This window comes from Coccinella septempunctata, chromosome 3, assembly GCF_907165205.1.
Source record: "Coccinella septempunctata chromosome 3, icCocSept1.1, whole genome shotgun sequence".
NCBI classification, from domain to species: Eukaryota; Metazoa; Arthropoda; class Insecta; order Coleoptera; family Coccinellidae; genus Coccinella; species Coccinella septempunctata.
The window spans coordinates 37,968,077-37,992,487 of NC_058191.1; the positions used below are offsets into that span (position 1 = coordinate 37,968,077).

Genomic DNA, 24,411 nt, shown 5'->3' on the forward strand with positions numbered 1-24,411 from the left:
AATGTTGTTCCTTTTGGTGATCTCTTTCGATTACCAGTTATGGTGGTTTATTTGGTTTCATACATACAAGGTGGTCCAACGAAAACTCAACACCTCGATTTTCCGACTTCAAAATGAAAATGTGGAGAAACGCTCGGACCCGTCAATTTCTTTTATGCTTTTTTCATCCCCTTAATTTGCTGCACAACAGCTGCTGTTGTTAATTTTTTGTCCAAAAAAGACGGACCATGTTTTTGATTTACCTCAGCCTATCGTGAATTTTTAAGAACGTTACAAGTGTGTGTGTCAAAGCGATTGTAAATTTGTAGTAGAATTAAAATAGTGTATTCCCTAGAAGAAAGGGTTGAAATGATAATATTATTTTTTAGAAATAACGACTCTGCCCGAACAACAGCGGCTTTATTTAACGAACGACATCCTAGAAAAAAATGTATCCACTGTATGTATTTTTTGCCAAAATTTGACGCTACTTCAGTCGGAAACAAAAAGAGGATGCATGAATGAGACGAAGCGAGGGACGTGGCTGACTTAGGTCATGTAGCAATGGACCCGACCTTTAGTACTAGGAAATTCTCGGATATATCTGGTGTTCCACGCACAACAATCATGAGAATCTTTAAACAGCATGAATTTGGCCCTTTTTTATACCCGGTTAACTCACTGGCCAAATTTATTCAGATCTATTGGAGAACACTATTTATCCAGCCCTCGTGCGAGTATTGGAGAATGCAGAAGACCATCAAACGATCATTTTCCAACAAGATGGCGCACAATCTTATTTCGTTCAACTGGTGCGTCAGTTCTTAGAAGAAAATTTTCCTTACACCTGGATTAGAAGAAGGGGACATATTGAGTGGCCACCCAGATCACCTGATCAGGCTCCACTGGACTTTTCCTATTGGGGTCTCTTGAAATCCAAGATTTACTGAGTCACTACTGCTAAAATCGATTGAATTTATTATAAATATATAAAAATATAGGATCAAATCATTAAAACATATATCTGCAACAACCGATGACTAAAATTAACACACAACACCACTGGATAACACCAATTTTCCATCCTGAATTTGGAATATTCCACAGTTAATAATAAAAACATATTCTACGATCGTCTTTTCAATCTCAAACACTTCATTCACTTCACACAATTCGCCGATCACTGATTACACCGACAAGTACTGGGACAACAAGGAATTCTGGCATCTTTTTCCTCACTACCAATTGGTTTTTTATAATTTTTCGACAAATTTCGCTTGCCACTTCTCGACTCAGTATGTTGCCTCCCACAAACCTTATTCAGAGGATCGAACAACTTGCAATCCGTCTGGCATTTTCCTTCTCTGCACCGTTTTCCATGTTGACCACCTATCAGAGCTTCAGTAAGAGATGCCCTCAGTTTATCGATTTCCTTACGATCCTCGATCGATTTTTTTGAGCCTCCATTGCTGGTTGATGAGTCGCTGGATCTGCAGTCGCACACGGCGCTTTTAGGAGACGATGAGACGGAGTCTGGCCTAGCAGACGTGACACCCCTCACCGATTTTTTCTCGACCAAGAGTTCCCCATCTCCATCATTCAAGTGCACCTTGAGAGATTATGATATATAGGGTTATTTTAAGGGAAATTCGCTTGTCGCATATTTACTTTGATGGTTTCTGTATCTCCATCCTCAGATATGTGAACCTCAGCCACGAAAGAATCGTCATTTCTTGGATTTTCACCGTATAATGGAGAAGAAGGAGTGTTTGTTCCCTGTTCTCTTGTGGTAAGCTCTTGGGGTTTTGATGCAGTCGTAATCTGAAAGTCAATTGATGCCGTGTTGGTCTTTTGAATCATTAACTGACCAGGATTGATTGGATTTGAAACTTCTTAGCTAGGAAAAAGAAATAATCGGATTCTAACAAGAGTTAGAGTCTCTGTATCTGATTACAAGCTTCAGCGCCATCTGTTTTCCCCTAATTTAAGTAAATTGGAAAGGAATCTGTAGCGTTAGAAACCAAATAATTCGGTATCCCTTCACCCACCTGAAGATGCTGCTAATGTGCGAAACACGTGTCGTGGTTGAATAACTGATGATCGTGGAAATTAGCAGCGATGAAATCAGAAGATATAAAGTGATACCAATGGAATGTTTCAAAGAAAAATAAATATTATTAATGATAAGTTGGACCCCAAAGAGAAAAATGAATTTTTTATGGTTTCAATGCGTTCTTCAATCTCAATCAACACAAAAAAATTAGTTTTTTTTTTTAGTTCGATTATTGAATAGGGGAAATTTCGGAATTCGAAGGAGAAGGAGAGAAATATTTACCTCACCTGTCCTTGAAATTCCGTCATGCATTGATTATCACACATTTCTCCTCCGATGCACTTATCGGGGCAAACGCCACAGGTGCATTGGAATCTGCGAAGAAAGATGAATGTAATGTTTGGTTAATCCTCTTAATGCTCTATTGTCCCGTCGTTAAAACGAAGGATAGCGATCGTCATCCCCTCTCGAAGCTTTACCGAAACGTTCGTCTGTTATCTGTCTCCTCAACTGTCTAATTTGGTTATTATATTCGAGAGCTTTCTCCTGATACGTGTCTACTTCCTGTAAAGCTTTCGCTCTGTAATAGTAGAAAAAGAAATAAAAAATATAGGAAAAAAAATAAAAAAAATGGAAAAAGAAAAAAAAAATTTAATGCCGAGCTGTCAATGTTAAATTATATTGAAGTTATGTAATAAAACAACCAGAATACTTACAACCTTCTCTCAAGATCATCAATCCTTTCTTTCAATAGATTGATTTCATTCAATGCTTCTTCGTCTTTGAGCTTCATTTCAACACCTTCATGCCTGGCTTCTTTAAAAAGTCTTTCAGTACTGGCTAGTTTGGTCTGACTGTCGGTCAGTTTTGTAGATAGTATTTCATTTTCTCGGCGAAGATCATTCAATCTGTCCCCATCCTGCGAGAAATTTCAACGTATAAATTGTATCGAAATGTAACCACTCAAAATCACAACAGAATTAGAGACAGGTGAAACATAATCAGGCTTATGTAACTCCTGTTCTGCATAAAATGTATTAATTACATGCAAAGAATGACCACTTTTTAATATTTATTGAACTTTATTGTACATATTTTGTATGCCTTTTGATTCTACTAGAAAATCTTGACAACACCATCTTCTCAAAATGATTAAATCGATATCCAACACGATGAAGAACTGAAATCAAAACCGAATTAGAATCTCGGCCATTTACTGAATCATTCATGGGATAAAGGCATGAAAAAGTTATTGTCGATTATTGAATCTTTAATTTGTACAACTTGCGTCATAATCCTCACCTTTTCTTTCGTCAACAACTGCATTCTCAACTGTTCCTTATCCCTGTCTAATTTCATACATAGTTCCCTTATAGATTTGATCTCAGCTTCCGTTCTGTCCTGATATCTCATATGCTGACTGCGTTCAGATTCAAATTTAGCTATTTGGTTGGTTAAGAGGCCAATCTAAATAAAAAAATTAAAAAATAAAAAGATTCAGTCAAGGTGGAATAAAAAAAAGAATATTTCACTTCAAACAGGGAATTCTTGATAAAGAATATACTTACTTGCTTTTCATAATCGTTTATCAAGGTTTCGAGTGTCTCGCCCCTCTGTTCTAAATCATGGACATGATCCATAGCCACCGATAACTGGACCTTACTCTGATTAGCCTCACTCTCAAGAGCGCTGTTACTGCTCTGAAGATGATTGGTCTCCAAGCATAATTGTTTGAATTGGTTCAACAACTCTTCCCTTTCCTTCTCCTTGAATTTAGAGAAAAAAAATGACAAAAAAAGAAGAAAAAAATAAGGAAAGAAAAAAAAAAGAAAAGAAAAAAAAATAGTTTTACAATTGAAAGGACTTTCCAACGGTTTAACAATTTCTCATGGAATTCAAATACGCAGTAAAAACAAAAATGGGGGTCTGCTCGAAACTCTGTGACCTCTAACTGGTAATTATTATTATTCAGTAAATCAAAAACATATTTTTCGGACAGATCGATTAGTATTTTTAATTGCGCTTCTTTCGAGGTAAGGAAATGTTATACAGAGTGTCTCATATATACCAATAATAATACGCGAGAGAAGGCGGGGGTTTAAGATAGTATTTCAGTAAAAGTAGATCCTTTTTCAGTGTTGTATTGAAGGTTTCTTCCATTTGTTTTCTTCGAAGAAATTTCCTCATAAAATGGATGACCGCAAATATATGAGAATACATGTTTAATCCACCACTCACCTTAGCCTCTATCAAATCCTCAGCCCTTTTGACTTCAGCTATATATTGCTGAGATTGCAGCTTCAGGTTTTCTATCTGGTCCTGTGATTTCGTCAACTGAGCTTTGAAGATATTGGCTTCCCGGGAAACTGTTGCCAATTCATCTTGGAGTTTACTGAAATTACGGGAAATTTTTGAAATCCTTACTTCCATAAGAAATATTTTCGGGGAATTTTCCGTGTTTCTTTGATACTTACCGATTAACTTCTAGAGCATTATCACGAGTCTTAGAAGCGACATCTAGCTGCTTTTGCAATCTGGATATTTCCGCTTCTAAATCCCTCAAATTGGCGTTGCTTGAAGCGGCACGGTCTGTAACATTCCTGCAAAAGGATGAGCAAAAATCAGAGTTGAAGATTGCACGATAATATTTCATTCATTGATTAAACAAACTCATGATCCATATCACATTGAAAAAAAATTTTTTCTCAAGACAAGACAGGAAGTTTGTCATCAAGAAAAGATTTCTTGTCTTGTCGACCCCTAGACGTCGTACTCTGATAAAAAGGAATTGCTGTATTTCATTGTTGTATGATGAAACGAAATTATGCTATAAAATGCATGGAATTATGACTGAAGAGTGTTAATGAAAATATGAACGATGAAATATTCGATGCGTAAGTGTAATTTTCTAATTTTTCGTGAGATACTGCCTCATGAGACGAGCCAACTCTGTCTCCAGCACCATTTACCACAAGGACTCATTTCTTCACCTCAAATAGCCACAATCAGCTCATAATTTCAATTGAATCACGCCCGATTGCGTAGATAACTGCCGGGAAAAATAACCAGAAAAACAAATTCATCAACACGAATTTAATTAGAGCAGTGTTTCGCACTTTCTGGTGCAACAACTAACGTGGGATCGACGTTGTCTCGTTCAATTATTGGGGTACCGCTATTTCTTCATTCCATTGAAAGTGAGTCTGTAATCAACTCCCATACGCCTCACTTTCGTACCACATTCATCATCTTCTATCGGTCCATCAATGTTACATAACTCGGTTCACTTCCCACGAGGATGTTCTATACTAGCTTCAGCTCAATGGTTATGCACTTAAAATAACGGCATAATCGAGTTTTACGATGCTAGATAGATGGAAGTCGATGAAGATTATCGTTTTTCATTAGGACCGTTTCAGTTTGTACCGTTGATGACCGTTATAGAGGGAGATGAAGCATGGGTTTCAGTGAGGTGATTTTTGGAGGAATAAGAGATTTTCTTTGCACGACCAATGTCCGGGTTCACAACCGCTTAGAATACTCATCAGTTTTATTTTAAATTACGCAGGTTGAGTCTTTGACTCATACAAATATTTTAACATTAGATTTTTGAGGTCAAAAGAAACACTTTTTTCCCTCATTATTTTTTTCCGAATCGGCTCGGTTGAAAAACCATGAAAAAATTTTATTTTTAGTCCTATCTCACAAACGGTTTTATCCTCATTTATTCGATTAATCTTTTTCGTACACAAGATATCACCCACGTCTTCCAGTATTCCCATTATGACCATTATGTACCATAAAAATACCAAAAATTCAAAAAACCCAACTCTTGAAACTAAGTTAGATGCTATCTATTGAATATTTGGACGTTTTGTGAAATAAAAGTATATTTTATATTTTCTCCTATAATGCGCCGTTTTCGAGTGATTCGATATTCAAAAATTAAAAAGTATATATGAAATTTGAAAAATTGGCTGAACGCAACTCTGTTTAAAAGATCCACAGACGTGTAGTGTCACAGATTTAGCTGGTTATTCTGAAGGTTTTTTATCTTCCAGGGGTGGCACAACTGGCAGAGCACATTATGAAAACTTGAAATTGCTATATCTTTTTATCAGGGCCGAATCGGAAAAAATGGTAAAGGAAAAAAGGGTTTTTTTTTACCTTAAGAACCTACTCTTGAAATATTTATACGAGTCAAAGACTCACTCTGTATATGCGAAGTTCATGCCCCCTATACGAAGAGTGGATGGTTGTTTTTTCAAATGGCAACCCCAACAATTTTGCAAGAAATGGATAGACGTTATTTGCTGAGGATGTTCTGAGGTTTTTCTATCTTTCCTTTTGAGATAAAATGTCTGTCATAATTATTGATGTCTCAAAGTGGTAACTAATTTTCAAAGGTTCTGTTTGTTTTTTAATGTGTTGGATATGTTGGATTATGTGTAAACAGCATTTGGGAGTGATTTTAGTTTCTTGTTTCAATTGGAAGAGTAGTGCAGATGAAATGCTTTCGACAGTTCAAGAAAGGTGTTTTCAGCGACGAAAATAAGCCTCCCTCAAACGAGGACAATAAAACCACTTCGAGGATTTTGCTACAGAGTATCAAACACCGAAGATATGAATTCTGTGCGTTACTTTTTACCCTCTCTGTAGAGTGTAATTTTTCCATTGAAGGTTGCAAGATCGACACGTTCATAAAATTAATTTCGATTTATTGTCCAACAAGGCAAACGCGTTGCCCCAAGTCCTTCTACCTTCTATCTGCTGTAGAATTAAGGTGAGAAAGCAATAAACTCTTCGTATCAATGCCAATCTTCAATAACATGCCGGATAGTCGGATAATGGACGAAATTTTTTTAATAATTCACCAACACATATTGTAACATACTATATATGTTTACAGTGAAGAGCTTCGGTCCGTAATCCCTCCATGTGTTCACCGGAATGCGGATTCTCTTTGTGTTCATATGTAAACTTCACCTAGCACGAGCTTACCGGGTCCTCGACTTTCAGTACTTTGACCTCTCATCCAAGAGGCCTTTGCGAATGGTAGAAAACGAGTCTCGGTGCAATATTCGATGCTTGATTGCATCGTTCTTATTGATCTTATCTGTTTTAATATCCCAAGCCCGAACGTATGAATCAAATTATGGGGGATACGCATGGGCTTAAAGATAAATGGAATGCAGAGATAAAAAAAATTTGCGAGTTAAAAGGAAATAATTCTAGGTGATATATACATTGATACATAAAATAATGAATATGAAGTCTGACACAAAATGAAAAGAGGAAGCTCAATATAGTCTTATGCTTGCTTCTGGTATTATCGTAACCAGGCAGTTACATTTTTGTTAGAAGGTGTTCGGGTGTTTTTCTGAGAAAGATTTGTGCTCTCTGAGATAGATTTTCGATTTCTCAAACTTGAGTGAAGTTCCTAAGGTCTTTCTTTGGGGACTCTTGGTACTTAGGAGCGTCCATTAGAGTGTCCCTCTGCTCTCCCATATGTTTCTGTTGCATTGAAACCTTCTTAAAGAATTAAGAGAAGTTTTTTGAATTTCTTTCTCGTTCTTTAAATTTTCTACTGAATAACCACTGGTTTATCTATGGGAGATGATTCCCCAACATAAGGGTCCTCTAGCGTTCCTCGAACACCTGAAGAACAGAATAATCATCACTTGGAAGACTGGACCTGGTTGAAAGACCCTCCCAGTCAAAAGCAAGATTTGGCTATTATTAATTTACTACTGAAGGCATTTTTAACGACGAGGGTGATCCTACACCAAGATCAGCAGAAGGTTTTTGACGCAGAGATGATATTCCTCCCAGTGCATTTGAAGGACAAGTTACGTGCCTATAATTATTTATTTTTTTCTTCATTCATCATCAAGTCTTCGAATAAGTTTTTATGAAAGCTTTATTATTCACTTTTTCCCTCGTTTTCTGCTCTGTTTCTTTGTGTCAGATATTATTTCGAAATGAAAAGAGGATAAAGAAATTTTCATGTCAATGGAAAGGAAGCCCTTCAGTATTAAAAGCTTATTCTGTAAACAAATTTGTATTCACTGTGCTACTCACGGGGAGACAGGGTTTTTTACTGAGGTTTTTCCCTAAGCTCTTGTATCATACTCCAAATTGTATGGTACCCCGTTACACTAACCTTTGCTAAAACACATACATATGCTATATTGTTTGATAACCAAAAATGTATTGCTTACATTCAAAAGAATATATAAGAGGAAAAAGTCGTCTGTGATAAATGTAAATGATGAAAAAAGCACCTCTCCAGGTGGGACTCGAACCCTTGACCGCTTGATTGCCGGTAAAGTGCCCTACCACTGAGCTACCAGAGGAAAGATTCCACCAGCACAAGAGAACAACACCTGGCAGTGCTTTAATGTTTATCCATTACCTACTTTATGGGTAATGGCGTCTTTTTCCAGACAGGGGGGTGCTTTCCATATAATGTATGGATTTCCTGGATTTGGTCCAAGTCCCGTCGCCAGGGAAACGCCGCAGCTCTTACCTATCTTACCAAGCAACCGGGCACACGCGTTTTGTTTCGGCAAAGGCTACAACGATGTCTTCAGACCAGAAACGGATCCCTTCCCTGAAGACGGCAGACGAATGCCTACCGAAACGTCCCAAACACCAAACCGCCGAATAGACGAGCCGGTAAACCGGTCGCTACAATTTTTTTTTGCGTTAGAGAGTGAAAGCACTCGAGATCGGTAAAGAAGAAGATACCTGCACCATTTTAGCAGCCGTCGCATCTCCCCCGCACTCCAACGACGCGAGACTTGGTGGTGGACGATCCGGGGAGTCCGGGGACCCTGAAAAAAAAAGTAGCAGAGGAAAATGCCGGTGTCTACCGGACTAGGCGCTCCAGTAGACCATCGGCGCCCATAAGTGCCGCGCGCTTGGTGAACCGGCCTGAATTGCGATATGATTTTCCGGGTGGTTATGTGACGGGAGAGTGCAGAGGGAAAACCGAGTGATTTATGATGTTTGTTCCAATTCGGGTAGGTGGTTTTCCTTCTTAAGGTCTGTTTATGCGACAAAATTTTTTATTTTGATCTAGTTTCACTTTCAAAATGCGATGAAAATTATTAACAGTTTAAATAACAGCAAGGATTTTTGGAAAAAAACATTGTGCCTTAGTTGGTCGAAATTCCAGAAATACAAATTTTGTTGATCGAAGAATAATTCGAAAAAAATCATGTCACTATCGACGCGAGATTAAGAGTTTTAGCGCTGTGTACACAGATCCATATTATCATTTATTCAAGAAACTGTGATATACTGTCCTAAAACAGTTTTAAAAAAAATTGGAAAAGAACTGACTTCTCCCAGAAAAAAAATATTTTCATCAATTTCGAGAGTAAACGTTGACTGCCATACACCAGATAGGTTTGCAAATAAGATTTGTTTGTTTCTTTCATTAAAAATACAAATAAATTTTTTTTATAGTTAATCTATTGGCAGAAAGAATATTGAAATGATTTCTTCATTTTTCAAAAATAATCAGTGTTACAGCAGATTTATCATCGAAATTGTAGAATAAATGAGTGGAAATTGATTTAACAGCACGCTTTAAGGAAAAAGCAACGTTGTTTGAAATTTAAATGTGAATATTTCGTCAACGACTGGATTTAATGAAAAAAATAACAAATATGCTGAACTCTTGCTTACCCCATCTTCCCTATTCAAAATAAAGGGTTTGGGGTGTTGTAGTAACCCTGAGGGTTAAAGCGATACGGTTTTCAATTTGACTTTAACATTTGACCCCCTGAAATCCCTGGATTCAAAAATCGACGTTTTTATACAGAGTGAGTTTTTGAATCGTACAAATATTTTACCTATACCATTTTTTCTGATTCAACCCTGATAAAAAGATAAAGCCATTTTAAGTTTTCATAATGAGCTGTGCCACCCCTAGAGAAACAAAATTCTCTTCAGAATAACAAGCTAAATCTATGACACTACACATCTGTGGATATTTTAAACAAAGTTGCATTCAGCCAGTGTATCCAATTTTTTTCATTTTTGAACAAATTACTCGAAAACGGCGCATTATACGAGAAAATATGAAGGATAGTTTTATTTTACAAAACGTTCAAACATTCATTAGATAGCGTCCAACTTAGTTTCAAGAGTTGGGTTCTTTGAATTTTTGGTGATTTTATGGTACGTAATGGTCATAATGAGAAAACTGGAAGACGTGGGTAATATCTTGTGTTCAAAAAATATTCATCAAATAAATGAAGAACTATATTCCGAAATTCATTTCATTCGATGAAACCGTTTGTGAGATAGAACTACTAATAATATTTTTTACCAGTTTTTCAACAGCCTGTATCTTTTAAACCGAGCAGATTCGGAAAAAATAGTAAAGGGAAAAAGTGTTTCTTTTGACCTCAAGAATCTACTGTTAAAATATTTGTACGACTCCAAGACTCGTATAATTCTGCCGACCTACAGGGCTGCTGCTTCGTTTCCAATGGCCCACTCTGTATGAGACATTTTTGACAACCCCTGTATACTTTGAAAAAAATCGACCGTTCAGGTAATTTTTTTTTACCCTGTACCTTTGTCCCCCTAACGCAGAGGGGCAATTTCTACAAAAAAATTTATCTTTATTCCTTATTTTTCGAAAAAAAATTCTAAAAATATACAAGATCATCGGAAAATTAGCGTAAAAACCCTTTGTCATGGACACCCATCACCACGTAATGAATCACCCAATCTTTTCCGGTAATTTTTTTCTTCGTATCGGCTACCTCTAAACCGACATCATTACGTGATTATAATACCTACCACCGGCGTTTGATATTGTAATGTAATCGAGGTCAACAAGCGAAAACTACAAAGCGAACGCAATAATATGCAAGTAGAACGTTTCTCGCGCTCGGTCCAGCAATGAAATCTCCTGTAAGAACTGCCTGCCCTTTTAGATGTGTTACGAAACGAGCAAAACCGTCTGCGAACCGCCTTTGAAACAATAGCGTTTGTTTGGATTATGCACCACTCTTCGTTTATTTTGAAACCGATCGTGGGTTTCGAATGATTTCGATTGTTAGAACTTCAATGAGCGCCGGTAGAAACAGCTTCAAATGAACAGCTTCATTCACGAGAAGTTCACGATATTCGTCTTCATCATTTCATAATGTAGGAATAAATCTCACACGAAAACCTTCTATAATGAATTCTCTACACCATAGTGACGTCCCCATAAGAATCTGATATATGGTTCGAGTGTTATAAGAAGACAAACAAACATGTACAAGCACATCTACAATAAAGTATTGTAGGAAGGTATTTTTTTGTAAACCGAGCAGCATTGAGCGTGTTCAGTACCTGGATCAGGTCAGCGCCCTGCTCATTCTTATGCGCCAGTTTGGTAACAATGACAAAATGACACGAGTACTCTAAAAAAATACCAAGTGACCGTTCGTATTAACCCGAAGAAGCTGACTCAGGAGGAGTCCTTGACCGCATCTTTGTTTGAACAAGACCGTGAGCTCGCACAAGAAGACTTCCAATAAAGCAATTAGGGTTACGACACTGGAGACTTTTTTCCCGGTAAATGTTATGCAAGAATCGGCGTTGCACTTTTTTCACTGCGTGGACGGCGTTCGAGGAATACTGGACTTACCGGTTGACGAATTTTATTGGATACGTTTAATGTAGTCCGGAGGTCACACGTCACACTCGGTTGTGCATTGTGCAGTTTGAAATTCAAAACTCGAGACAAGTTATACAAATTATGCCTGAGGTACTCGTTAGCTGAAAAGATCAGGGATGCAGTGACAACTCCCGCCGAAACGGCCACCATGGTACCAGGCTAGATCTAATTTCTTGCCTAAATTCTTCAATCTGCCTTATCTCGCGAGTTATTCGTTCAAAAAAATGCCGTAAGGGGCACTTTTCTTCGGGAATATATGCTTATGATGCAGGTCACATTCTGTATACAGAGAAACATATACAGGGTATATACTGGTAGGTAGCATATACAGGGTAACATTTTGTATACAGGGTAAGTCTTTGACTAAAACAATTTTTTTAGTAGTAGCTTCTTGAGGTCAAAGGAAACACTTTTTTCCTTTACCATTTTTTCCGAATCGTCTCGGTTTAAAAGATACAGGCTGTTGAAAAATCATAAAAAATTGTTATTTTTAGTTTTTATCTAACAAACGGTTTTATCGAATGAAATGAATTTCGGATTATAGTTTTTCATTTATTCCATTAATCTTTTTTGAACAAAAGATATCTTCCACGTCTTCCTGTTTTGTCATTATGATCATTACGTGGCATAAAAATACCCAAAATTCAAAGAACCCAACTCTTGGAACTAAGTTGGACCAATGAATATTAGAACGTTTTCTGAAATAAAATTATTCTTCACACTTTTTAGTTTAATGCACTGTTTTCGAGTAATTTGATGTTCAAAAATTGAAAAAAATCTGTAAATTTGAAAAATTGGGTATTTTGGCTGAACACAACTCTGTTTAAAAGATCCACAGATGTGTTTAGTCACATATTTAGCTAGTTATTCTGAAGGTACTTTTGTTTTTCCAGGGGTGGCACAGCTCATTATGAAAACTTACTCACTAATTCTTGAGATAAAAAAAAATACTTTTTTCTTCACTATTTTGTCCGATTCGGCCCTTATAAAAAGATATCGCCAGTGTAATTTTTCATAATGAGCTGTGCCTCCCCTGGAAAAACAAAATAACTTTCAGAATAACTAGTTGAATCTGATAATATACATCCGTGGATCTCTTAAGCAGAGTTTTATTCAGCCAAAGTACCCAATTTTATCAAATTTCACAGATACTTTTAAATTTTTTTTCAAATTATTCGAAAACAGCGCTTTATACGAGAAAATATGATGAATACTTTTGATTCACAAAACGTTGAAATATTCGTTAAATAGCGTCCAACTTAGTTTCAAGAGTTGGCTTCTTTGAATTGTTGGTATTTTTATGGTACGTAATGGTCATAATGAGAAAATTGGAAGATGTGGGTGATATCTTGGGTTCGAAAAAGATGCATCATAGTTAATAGAACTCAAAATATTTTTTTTTTATGGTTTTTCCTACCTGTATCTTTTAAACCGAGCCGATTCGGAAAAAAATGGTAGAGGAAAAAAGTGTTTATTTCGACCTCAAGAATCTACTGTTAAAATATTTGTACCAGTCAAAGACTCACTCATATATTTTTAAAAATCAAGTTTTTTTTTTGTATGACAAGAGATCAAAAAAAGAAACGAAAAATTGTTTTTTTCCCACCCTTCGTAGAAGAGATAAAAAATTGATTTAGTGTAGTATTCCCAGTAAAAAGTAGAAAGTTTTTATTATTTCTAGATATTCTCGAGAATAAAGAAGTTATGGCACATTTTCGAAATCGGCACAATATCAAAATTTGGTTATATTTTCAAAACAAAAGAAGATATCGAGAAACGGTTCCCATTAATGGATTCTTCATGAAAATCAGGCCCAGGACTCTTATCCACGTTTTCCCTTATCTAGTCTAGAAGCTAGAAGTACCAGAAACAACCAATTTGGGATACAATCATCTTGCCTTTACGTTGGTCGTTCTCAATCAATGCAGACATTTTTTCTGATATCCAATCGGATTAAGGTGCAAACTTCCAGTGCAACCCGTGAATTATCTCATCATCCTCGTTTTCTCACACAGCCTCAACCGCTGTAGCAGCGCAACTTTTGCAACAGGCGGAAATTTCTGCGAATTGTCGTTGGCAAACGCGGGATTACGATTTCCAATAAACGCTAACCCAGTTCTCATAATCCGCTACTAGCCCGACAAAGAAACCTCTTTCGACAACAATCCTTCGGTTAACGCGCAACTTCTACGAAAAAAAAAGCGCCAGTTGACTGTTGTTCGCGCCGAATACCCAATTGGTCTTAACCCACTTCGGCGCGAACTGAGAGTGAAAACGATTTTCGAGAACGCGTGTGAATACATTATCAATCGTGTTAAAGTTATAAAATGGGCGTGATGCCCATATTCGTAACCACAAGTTACGAAATTCGACCTTGACATAGAAATTTGCAGAACGTTCGTTAATGTATGCACGCTCTTCACTGAATACAAATTGGAGTGGAGAAATTCTATTTTAAACAATAGCATCGTACGTGAAAGGATTCACATTGCGATTCGAAACTAGAGGTTTGATACACCCTGTATATGAGTAGTTGAAAAATCGCCCAACAGTAGATCAGTTTCAATTTTTTCATCTCTAACAAGGAATGATAACAGTGTTTTGGTTATCGAACTTCATCTTCAATTGCAATAAAAAATTTGATCTGTTTCCTTTTTGCAGACGCTGATGTTACTTCTTGGATTCTTGATACACAGCATCGAAAGGCTAGAAGGAGCGATAGCAGCGCCGCCTTGGGCAAACCCTAAACTGAACCCTTGCGCAATTCATCCGATGGGTTGGCGGATGCTTTATTGGCCGCCAGATGGAACTTGCTATAAAATTTTTCAGGTTTGTACATGATTAAAGCAAATGCTTCCGTTAGTTCGGCAGTCACAATTCTCACAAGCCTGATGATCCTATAACCCTCCCTAATGAACAAGTAGCTGACTGAAGCTGGATAAATGATTTTAAGCCAATTTATTTTTTTGATAACACCTAATAGATTCTAAATTGAAAGTCCTTTCCCAAACATATCATATTAACGCACTAGTAATCATGCATTGTGTATGTGTGTGTATGCATGTCTGTTTAAGTGTACAGGCCGAATCTTTGACTCGTACAAATATTTTAACAGTAGATTCTTGAGGTCAAAAAAATACTTGTTTTCAATATCATTTTTTCCCATTCGGTCCTGATAAGAAGATACAGGTTCTTGAAAAATTATTGAAAAAATTCATTTTTAGTTCTACCTCACAAACGGTTTTATCGAATGAAATGAATTTCGGAATATAGTTTTTCATTCATTTGATGAATCTTTTTCAAACACAAGATATCACCCACGTCTGCCAATTTCCTCATTATGACCATTACGTACCATAAAAATAACAAAAATTCAAAGAACCCAACTCATGAAATTAAGTTGGATGTTATCTAATGAATATTTGAACGTTTTGTAAAATAAAAGTAGTTCAAAAATTAAAAAGATCCACAGATGTATAGTGTCAGACAGTGTAGTGGCTTCATCTTTTTATCACAGCCGAATCGGAAAAAATGGAATAGAAAAAAGTGTTTCTTTTGACCTCAAGAATCTACTGTTAAAATATTTGTACGAGTCAAAGACTCACCCTGTATGTGAGGGGTTCAGAGCTGAAGTGAACCCATTTTAGGGGGATCAAAAATTGCAATTTTCAATCTACGATATCTCCTGTTATATTCGTCTGATCCAATTGGGATTTCCGGTTATATAATCAGCGTTGCCTAGGCTTCCACCCTAGTACAAAAACTCGATTTCGAAAATCTCGATTTTTCGGGTCAAAAATGAGCAAGGTGTTAGACCCCCCCTAATATGACCTATTTGCTACTCTGTCGGCAAATCAGGATGTTCCATTACTATCCTAGGATATGGCGTGCATAGAACCTGTTCCGAAGATTCTGGATAACCAAACAGTTGATACTTCAATAGAGAATTGCGCTCCAGAGAGCTCTTCGAAGTCAACTCGAAAATGAAAAGTGAAAAAACAAAAAATATTATTTTCTCCTAAACAGGGCCAGATATTTGACATTTTGGTATGAAAATATAGGTTTTCGAACACGCTGAATCTATTGCGAGTATTGTCGGGAGCCTATCTCCCTTCGTTTAGATTTTCATCTTGGAAATGGCATTTTTTCAAAAATTGCAAATTTCAATCTGCGATATCTCCTGTTATATTCGTCTGATCCAATTGGGATTTCCGGTTATATAACCAGCGTTGCCTAGGCTTCCACCCTAGTACAAAAACCCGATTTCGAAAATCTCGATTTTTTGGGTCAAAAATGAGCAAGGGGTTAGACCCCCCTAAAATGACCTATTTGCTACTCTGTCGGAAAATCAGGATGTTCCATTACTATCCTAGGATATGGAGTGCATAGAACTTGTTCCGAATATTCTGGAAAACCAAACAGTTGATACTTCAATAGAGAAGTGCGCTCCAGAGAGCTCTTCGAATTCAACTCGAGAATGAAAAGTGGAAAAACAAAAAATATTATTTTCTCCTAAACAGGGCCAGATATTTGAAATTTTGGTATGAAAATATAGGTTTTCGAACACGCTGAATCTATTGCGAGTATTGTCGGGAGCCTATCTCCCTTCGTTTAGATTTTCATCTTGGAAATGGCATTTTTTCAAAAATTGCAAATTTCAATCTGCGATATCTCCTGTTATATTCGTCTGATCCAATTGGGATTTCCGGTTATGTAATCAGCTTTGCCTAGGCTTCCACCCTAGTACAAAAACTCGATTTCGAAAATCTCGATTTTTTGGGTCAAAAATGAGCAAGGGGTTAGACCCCCCTAAAATGACCTATTTGCTACTCTGTCGGCAAATCAGGATGTTCCATTACTAGCCTAGGATATGGCGTGCATAGAACCTGTTCCGAAGATTCTGGATAACCAAACAGTTGATACTTCAATAGAGAATTGCGCTCCAGAGAGCTCTTCGAAGTCAACTCGAAAATGAAAAGTGAAAAAACAAAAAATATTATTTTCTCCTAAACAGGGCCAGATATTTGAAATTTTGGTATGAAAATATAGGTTTTCGAACACGCTGAATCTATTGCGAGTATTGTCGGGAGCCTATCTCCCTTCGTTTAGATTTTCATCTTGGAAATGGCATTTTTTCAAAAATTGCAAATTTCAATCTGCGATATCTCCTGTTATATTCGTCTGATCCAATTGGGATTTCCGGTTATATAATCAGCGTTGCCTAGGCTTCCACCCTAGTACAAAAACCCGATTTCGAAAATCTCGATTTTTTGGGTCAAAAATGAGCAAGGGGTTAGACCCCCCTAAAATGACCTATTTGCTACTCTGTCGGAAAATCAGGATGTTCCATTACTATCCTAGGATATGGAGTGCATAGAACTTGTTCCGAATATTCTGGAAAACCAAACAGTTGATACTTCAATAGAGAAGTGCGCTCCAGAGAGCTCTTCGAAGTCAACTCGAGAATGAAAAGTGGAAAAACAAAAAATATTATTTTCTCCTAAACAGGGCCAGATATTTGAAATTTTGGTATGAAAATATAGGTTTTCGAACACGCTGAATCTATTGCGAGTATTGTCGGGAGCCTATCTCCCTTCGTTTAGATTTTCATCTTGGAAATGGCATTTTTTCAAAAATTGCAAATTTCAATCTGCGATATCTCCTGTTATATTCGTCTGATCCAATTGGGATTTCCGGTTATTTAATCAGCGTTGCCTAGGCTTCCACCCTAGTACAAAAACTCGATTTCGAAAATCTCGATTTTTTGTGTCAATAATGAGCAAGGGGTTAGACCCCCCTAAAATGACCTATTTGCTACTCTGTCGGAAAATCAGGATGTTTCATTACTATCCTAGGATATGGAGTGCATAGAACTTGTTCAGAAGATTCTGGAAAACCAAACAGTTGATACTTCAATAGAGAATTGCGCTCCAGAGAGCTCTTCGAAGTCAACTCGAAAATGAAAAGTGAAAAAACAAAAAATATTATTTTCTCCTAAACAGGGCCAGATATTTGAAATTTTGGTATGAAAATATAGGTTTTCGAACACGCTGAATCTATTGCGAGTATTGTCGGGAGCCTATCTCCCTTCGTTTAGATTTTCATCTTGGAAATGGCATTTTTTCAAAAATTGCAAATTTCAATCTGCGATATCTCCTGTTATATTCGTCTGATCCAATTGGGATTTCCGGTTATTTAATCAGCGTTGTTTAGGCTTCCACCCTAGTACAAAAACTCGATTTCGAAAATCTCGATTTTTTGGGTCAAAAATGAGCAAGGGGTTAGACCCCCCTAAAATGACCTATTTGCTACTCTGTCGGAAAATCAGGATGTTCCATTACTATCCTAGGATATGGAGTGCATAGAACTTGTTCCGAATATTCTGGAAAACCAAACAGTTGATACTTCAATAGAGAAGTGCGCTCCAGAGAGCTCTTCGAAGTCAACTCGAGAATGAAAAGTGGAAAAACAAAAAATATTATTTTCTCCTAAACAGGGCCAGATATTTGAAATTTTGGTATGAAAATATAGGTTTTCGAACACGCTGAATCTATTGCGAGTATTGTCGGGAGCCTATCTCCCTTCGTTTAGATTTTCATCTTGGAAATGGCATTTTTTCAAAAATTGCAAATTTCAATCTGCGATATCTCCTGTTATATTCGTCTGATCCAATTGGGATTTCCGGTTATTTAATCAGCGTTGCCTAGGCTTCCACCCTAGTACAAAAACTCGATTTCGAAAATCTCGATTTTTTGTGTCAATAATGAGCAAGGGGTTAGACCCCCCTAAAATGACCTATTTGCTACTCTGTCGGAAAATCAGGATGTTTCATTACTATCCTAGGATATGGAGTGCATAGAACTTGTTCAGAAGATTCTGGAAAACCAAACAGTTGATACTTCAATAGAGAATTGCGCTCCAGAGAGCTCTTCGAAGTCAACTCGAAAATGAAAAGTGAAAAAACAAAAAATATTATTTTCTCCTAAACAGGGCCAGATATTTGAAATTTTGGTATGAAAATATAGGTTTTCGAACACGCTGAATCTATTGCGAGTATTGTCGGGAGCCTATCTCCCTTCGTTTAGATTTTCATCTTGGAAATGGCATTTTTTCAAAAATTGCAAATTTCAATCTGCGATATCTCCTGTTATATTCGTCTGATCCAATTGGGATTTCCGGTTATTTAATCAGCGTTGTTTAGGCTTCCACCCTAGTACAAAAACTCGATTTCGAAAATCTCGATTTTTTGGGTCAAAAATGAGCAAGGGGTTAGACCCCCCTAAAATGACCTATTTGCTACTCTGTCGGAAAATCAGGATGTTCCATTACTATCCTAGGATATGGAATGCATAGAACTTGTTCCGAAGATTCTGGAAAACCAAACAGTTGATACTTCAATAGAGAATTGCGCTCCAAAGAGCTCTTCGAGGTCAACTCGAGAATGAAAAGTGGAAAAACAAAAAATATTATTTTCTCCTAAACAGGGCCAGATATTTGAAATTTTGGTATGAAAATATAGGTTTTCGAATACGCTGAATCTATTGCAGCCATTTGCGGAAGCCTATCTTTCTTCGTTTAGATTTTCATCCTCAAAATGGCATTTTTTCAAAAATTGCAAATTTCAATCTGCGATATCTCCTGTTATATTCGTCTGATCCAATTGGGATTTCCGGTTATATAATCAGCGTTGCCTAGGCTTCCACCCTAGTACAAAAACCCGATTTCGAAAATCTCGATTTTTTGGGTCAAAAATGAGCAAGGGGTTAGACCCCCCTAAAATGACCTATTTGCTACTCTGTCGGAAAATCAGGATGTTTCATTACTATCCTAGGATATGGAGTGCATAGAACTTGTTCCGAAGATTCTGGAAAACCAAACAGTTGATACTTCAATAGAGAATTGCGCTCCAGAGAGCTCTTCGAAGTCAACTCGAAAATGAAAGGTGAAAAAACAAAAAATATTATTTTCTCCTAAACAGGGCCAGATATTTGAAATTTTGGTATGAAAATATAGGTTTTCGAACACGCTGAATCTATTGCGAGTATTGTCGGGAGCCTATCTCCCTTCGTTTAGATTTTCATCTTGGAAATGGCATTTTTTCAAAAATTGCAAATTTCAATCTGCGATATCTCCTGTTATATTCGTCTGATCCAATTGGGATTTCCGGTTATTTAATCAGCGTTGCCTAGGCTTCCACCCTAGTACAAGAACTCGATTTCGAAAAATCTCGATTTTTTGGGTCAAAAATGAGCAAGGGGTTAGACCCCCCTAAAAGTCCATGCAGCCTAGTTTTGAGATTAATGGCTTCACTTCAGCTCTGAACCCCTCATGTGTGTATCTGATTTGGTAGCATTAGACTTTAGACTTGCGTCAATTGCTCACAAACTTGTCATAAAATTATAAAATTCTTCGACATGTTAAAGTCTGAAAGCCAACAAGAATATTTTCATCATCCGATAAAATTCCCTACAGAATGTTAAAACATATTCTGTGAATTTTTCATCACCTTGGAACTGAATCTACCGGTTCTAGATGGAATTGCATAAGCAATACTGGGATTCCGGAAAAAAATACGTTCTTGAGAGTTGTCTGTTAAAATGACCATGATGTTGATAATTACTTCTTGGTATCGATTAGCCAATAAAATTTAAGCGATTTGATTCGTATGGAAGATTCGTTTTCTATCGATGGTATTCATTTTATATAATATCGTTAATTGACCTTATACTGAAATTTGCGCTAGGCTAAGTGTGACCTATACTTATGTACTACATACTAGATAATTATTCAGGCGAATGATGCTTTCCAATCAGTCATGGATACATTGAAAATTTGAGAATTTCTTGTATAGGAAGGCAACAAATTCACCGAATACATTATGTCACAAAATTGCCTGCTTAAACATGGACTGGCCCTATGGATATTGTATAAATAAGTGTATCACTTAATGATAATGAATCATAAAATAAAATCTACTAGAAAAACGTTGACTCGTGTAAATAGCATTATATCAGCAAGGTCCCCATGTAAATTAAAAAAAGAGTCAACTAAATCATTTCATTAAGCCAATTAAAGAAAGGTTGAGGCCACAATGTGAGTAAATACAGAAGTACGAGTTGTATAACGCTTGACTTGCTTAATTATTGTCTGTATGTTTATGTATTATATAACAAGTAGCACTTTCACGGTGGCTGGCTTTAGAGCAAAGCAGCGTATCATCTGCAGACAATGACGCTATTATTACTTCATAAAAATAAATAATGTATCAGATTTTTAACACTCCGTGTTCACGTCAGGGGAAATTGACATTTTTTTCCTCCGTTATGAGACTATCAGTATTTCTTTAATTGTCTCTTCCGTGTATTATTAAGGTTTTTGTAAGAATCTAATTTATATTTTGGTAGTGACTTGGAGAAAGCAGTTTATTAACTAGTGTTTCTAGATCATTATTTATATAACACGATTCGTTACCGAAAAAAAGTGTGTTTTTTGGCAATTATCAAAATAGTAATATGCTGTTAAGCCAAGGCTACTAGTTTCTGAGGGTCCTACTGAATTGATATTATGTAAGAAGACTACTATTGCGAATTTAAAAATGAAGGGCATTGCATGTGCTCATAATAAAAAAGTTTTTTTAGTGGATAACGTAGATACTAAAATAAGAAGCCTCCTTTCTGGACTGATTTGCCTTGAAAAACCATAATAAAATGAATTCCTAGGCCAAAAATACACCCCTTTCTGTGATAGGTGCTAACCTCACTTTTTCGTTTGGCATTTTTCATGGCCCTCAATTCGCAGCGGGGCGCTCACATATAGCGAATTCCCAACCCTCCAAATCAGCTGATTTTCCCCTCTTACCTTCCCTACTAGCTGTTCCCGAAACTAGTTACATAAATATATCGACTACTTTTCCTAATAATTTTACTTGTAATTGCTACACGCGTCTTGTTATATTCCACAGTTGATTATTAAGTGAAATATGATAATTATAACAATCTGTATACAAAATAGATATAAGAATTTCTCATATTTCCGCCACAAGCTATAAGATTTCAGCAAAAACATCCTAATCAATGGAAGAAACGCTGAACGCATTCTATACAACTCCTATTTAGAATAATTGAATCGAATCACGCCAATGCAAGGCCGTATACACGTACATTTCCCCGTTTCTTCGAGGTTTGCATGTTTTTCACATTGTCGACAATTAATAGACGCACCAGTCTCGGTTCAAGTTTATGTAATGTCTTTCGATTATCATTATTGAGGAGCGTCTTTGAGTTTTTCCACTAAGGCCTATTATAACATCGGGTACATGCGGTGATATCGTAAGAATAATCGATGAGGAATAATTTCAATAATGTATCCTTTGTCTGTACGTTGTGCAACTCGATGATTGGACGCTGAGTAATAGCATGCGTCTACGGGTAATTCTAGGAATAGGAATGGAAAAGATTATGAAATTTTTTCATTCTTATGTATTCATCTCTGAGTTTTTGATTGCATGCATGCATATTCATCCAATCGGTATTCGGTAATTCATTGTTGAATCGAACAATAAATATTCTTGTTCATTGTTGAACGTTGATGAATCTTCATAAAAAAATCTTCTACATCAGAAATTCTGTAAGGCGTTTGTTGATCAGCTCATCTCCAAAGATAGTTTGAGGCAACTCAAGAAACGAAGGCAGAAATTCTCGGAAAACCTCAGATTCTAACAAAAAAATCCACCAAAGAATACATAGCCTCTTTCTGAAACATTCTTGTCTTCAAATTCACAGAAGGGGCATCCATGTCCGGAAGATAAAGAGCTTACACCATCAACCACCAGCACTGTAGCCAAAAATTTAACCGCAGAATGCAGGTGCCCTCCAAAAACAGCAGAATACGTAGAAGATGGCCGCTGTTATCAACTTTTCACCATAGGACCATGTCAAGACGGTTCGTATTTCGCACCAGATACCACTGCTCAAGGTCAAAAGTGAGTAAGTTACTTAAATCACATTAACAGACATATAATTCGATTCGATACCAAAAAAATTCTTCTTCACTTTTGCAGGCCCGAAAAGAAATACGGAACCTGCAGGGAACTCCAAGAATGTCCGGAAGGCTTCATATACTGGCCCTTGGACAACACGTGTTACAGGAAATACACCAGAGGCCCCTGCACCAAAGGTCTGCTACTAACGGAACATAACAAGTTACCAGCTTGCAGATGTAGCAAGGACAAAGACCTCAGGGAGTTCAGATACGAGAACGGAAAGTGTTACCAACATTTCACCAAAGGACCCTGCCAGGAGAAGGGGAGCTTGTTCCTGACCAACCAAATCTGCGGATGCCATAATTTTTTACCGCATTTTCACGAGGAAACCAAGCAGTGTTATGAACTAGGTGAGTTAGGTTAGGATTCTCTATATTTGACATGTAATATCAATTTGAACCACTAACATGACGTTAAATTCCCAGATACCATCGGGCCGTGTAATAAGGGCGAGGTTTACCGGATGAAGGACACAGACCACGTTGCCAAGTGCCATTGTAAAGACGATTACATCAGATACCTGAATTCTTCGTACTGTTATAGGCCCTTCACCCAGGGTCCATGTCCAGACAATCAGTTCCTAGTTAATTCGACGAGTTGCATAAGACAGCCGTGCCGTCGTGGTTTCCTGTTCTTTCCGGAAGTTCAGAAATGTTACAGGATAGGCGCCAGGGGCCCCTGTCAAGAGGGCAGAGTGGTAACCTTCGATTTCAGGACCAGGCCGTCGGTGGACGGCATCTCTTACAACGGACTGTGCGTTTGCGAGAAAGAAGACTGTCAGATCAGTAGACAGAGGACGATAAGTTGCGTGAAAGGGTGGATCAGGTACAAGGGGGAGTGTCATAAGTTGTATTCGCAAGGCCCCTGTCACACGGGTGAGTGGTTGGTACCGTACAGGGCCACTCTGGGCAAAGAGGGTATATGCGAATGTATGCCGGGTTATTCCAAACAGATAAACGACGATCTCGAGGTCCAATGCATACCACCCAGCGTCATAATTGCGGAATACCTCAATAAAACGTATAGATCGGTCGTTAGCCAAAAAATTTCGATAAATACCGACGAAAGGAGTAAATGATAGCGTGCAGCGTGGAGTTTGGAGGAGAAAAGTGTCATACTTTGGAAATTTCGAAAGAATTTTTCACTATATAGTGTAACATCCATCAAGATGATTATCAAATAACGATATCAAGGCTGATTTAGTTTTATGTAATATTTTTTAGGGAGTTTGTATATATGAATTTAGTTAAGTGTGATTCTGAATGAAATAAACATGAATTTTTTCACAGTATCTCTTGATTGATATAGTTAAGTGTAGAGGGGTTTCTACAGGTATTGCAGTATCACCAATTTTTTTACTGGATCAGTAAATTCAGATGCAGACCCACGAGTCGCAACTGCTATATACAGGGTGTGTGTAAACAAATGCGAAGGACTTAGGGAGATGATTCCTCGATGAAAATAAGCAGGGGTAGTTCTTATACATTATTTTCGAACTCGACCTACCTTCCAAGATACAGCTTTTGGAAGGCGATGACGAGTTGACAGTTTTTAATTTTTTTTAAGGGTTCTAAAAAACACTGAGTCATAAAACTATACATGATATGAATCACAAAGTAGATGTTACTCATACAATTTTTTTAAGCTTTC

The 24,411-nt window shown here is 37.1% G+C and overlaps 2 protein-coding genes across 7 annotated transcripts in view; one reads left to right on the top strand and one right to left on the bottom strand.

Annotated features, from left to right (window-relative positions):
* Nucleotides 1-940: 940 nt before the first annotated feature.
* LOC123309117 (centrosomal protein of 135 kDa-like) overlaps nucleotides 941-24,411 on the bottom strand; it is a 28,732-nt gene continuing 5,261 nt past the window's right edge. For 3 of the 6 annotated variants that reach the window (XM_044892021.1, XM_044892020.1, XM_044892019.1), the window contains 8 exons: nucleotides 4,507-4,632; nucleotides 4,271-4,424; nucleotides 3,601-3,798; nucleotides 3,335-3,499; nucleotides 2,749-2,951; nucleotides 2,320-2,407; nucleotides 1,648-1,800; nucleotides 941-1,588 (listed from right to left, as the gene is read on the bottom strand). In XM_044892021.1, coding sequence (XP_044747956.1) covers nucleotides 1,160-1,588; nucleotides 1,648-1,800; nucleotides 2,320-2,407; nucleotides 2,749-2,951; nucleotides 3,335-3,499; nucleotides 3,601-3,798; nucleotides 4,271-4,424; nucleotides 4,507-4,632 — 1,516 coding nt within the window. In that variant the 3' untranslated portion in view covers nucleotides 941-1,159. Of the gene's footprint in view, nucleotides 1,589-1,647; nucleotides 1,801-2,314; nucleotides 2,613-2,748; nucleotides 2,952-3,334; nucleotides 3,500-3,600; nucleotides 3,799-4,270; nucleotides 4,425-4,506; nucleotides 4,633-24,411 lie in introns of those variants that run through there. The other 3 variants (XM_044892023.1, XM_044892025.1, XM_044892022.1) reach the window with 3 other exon arrangements.
* On the top strand, nucleotides 8,869-24,052 carry LOC123309118. Its single transcript, XM_044892026.1, has 5 exons — nucleotides 8,869-9,057; nucleotides 14,382-14,549; nucleotides 22,502-22,701; nucleotides 22,780-23,111; nucleotides 23,187-24,052. Exons 1-5 carry the CDS (start codon nucleotides 9,037-9,039, stop codon nucleotides 23,837-23,839), a joined length of 1,374 nt encoding a protein of 457 aa, XP_044747961.1. The 5' UTR covers nucleotides 8,869-9,036; the 3' UTR covers nucleotides 23,840-24,052.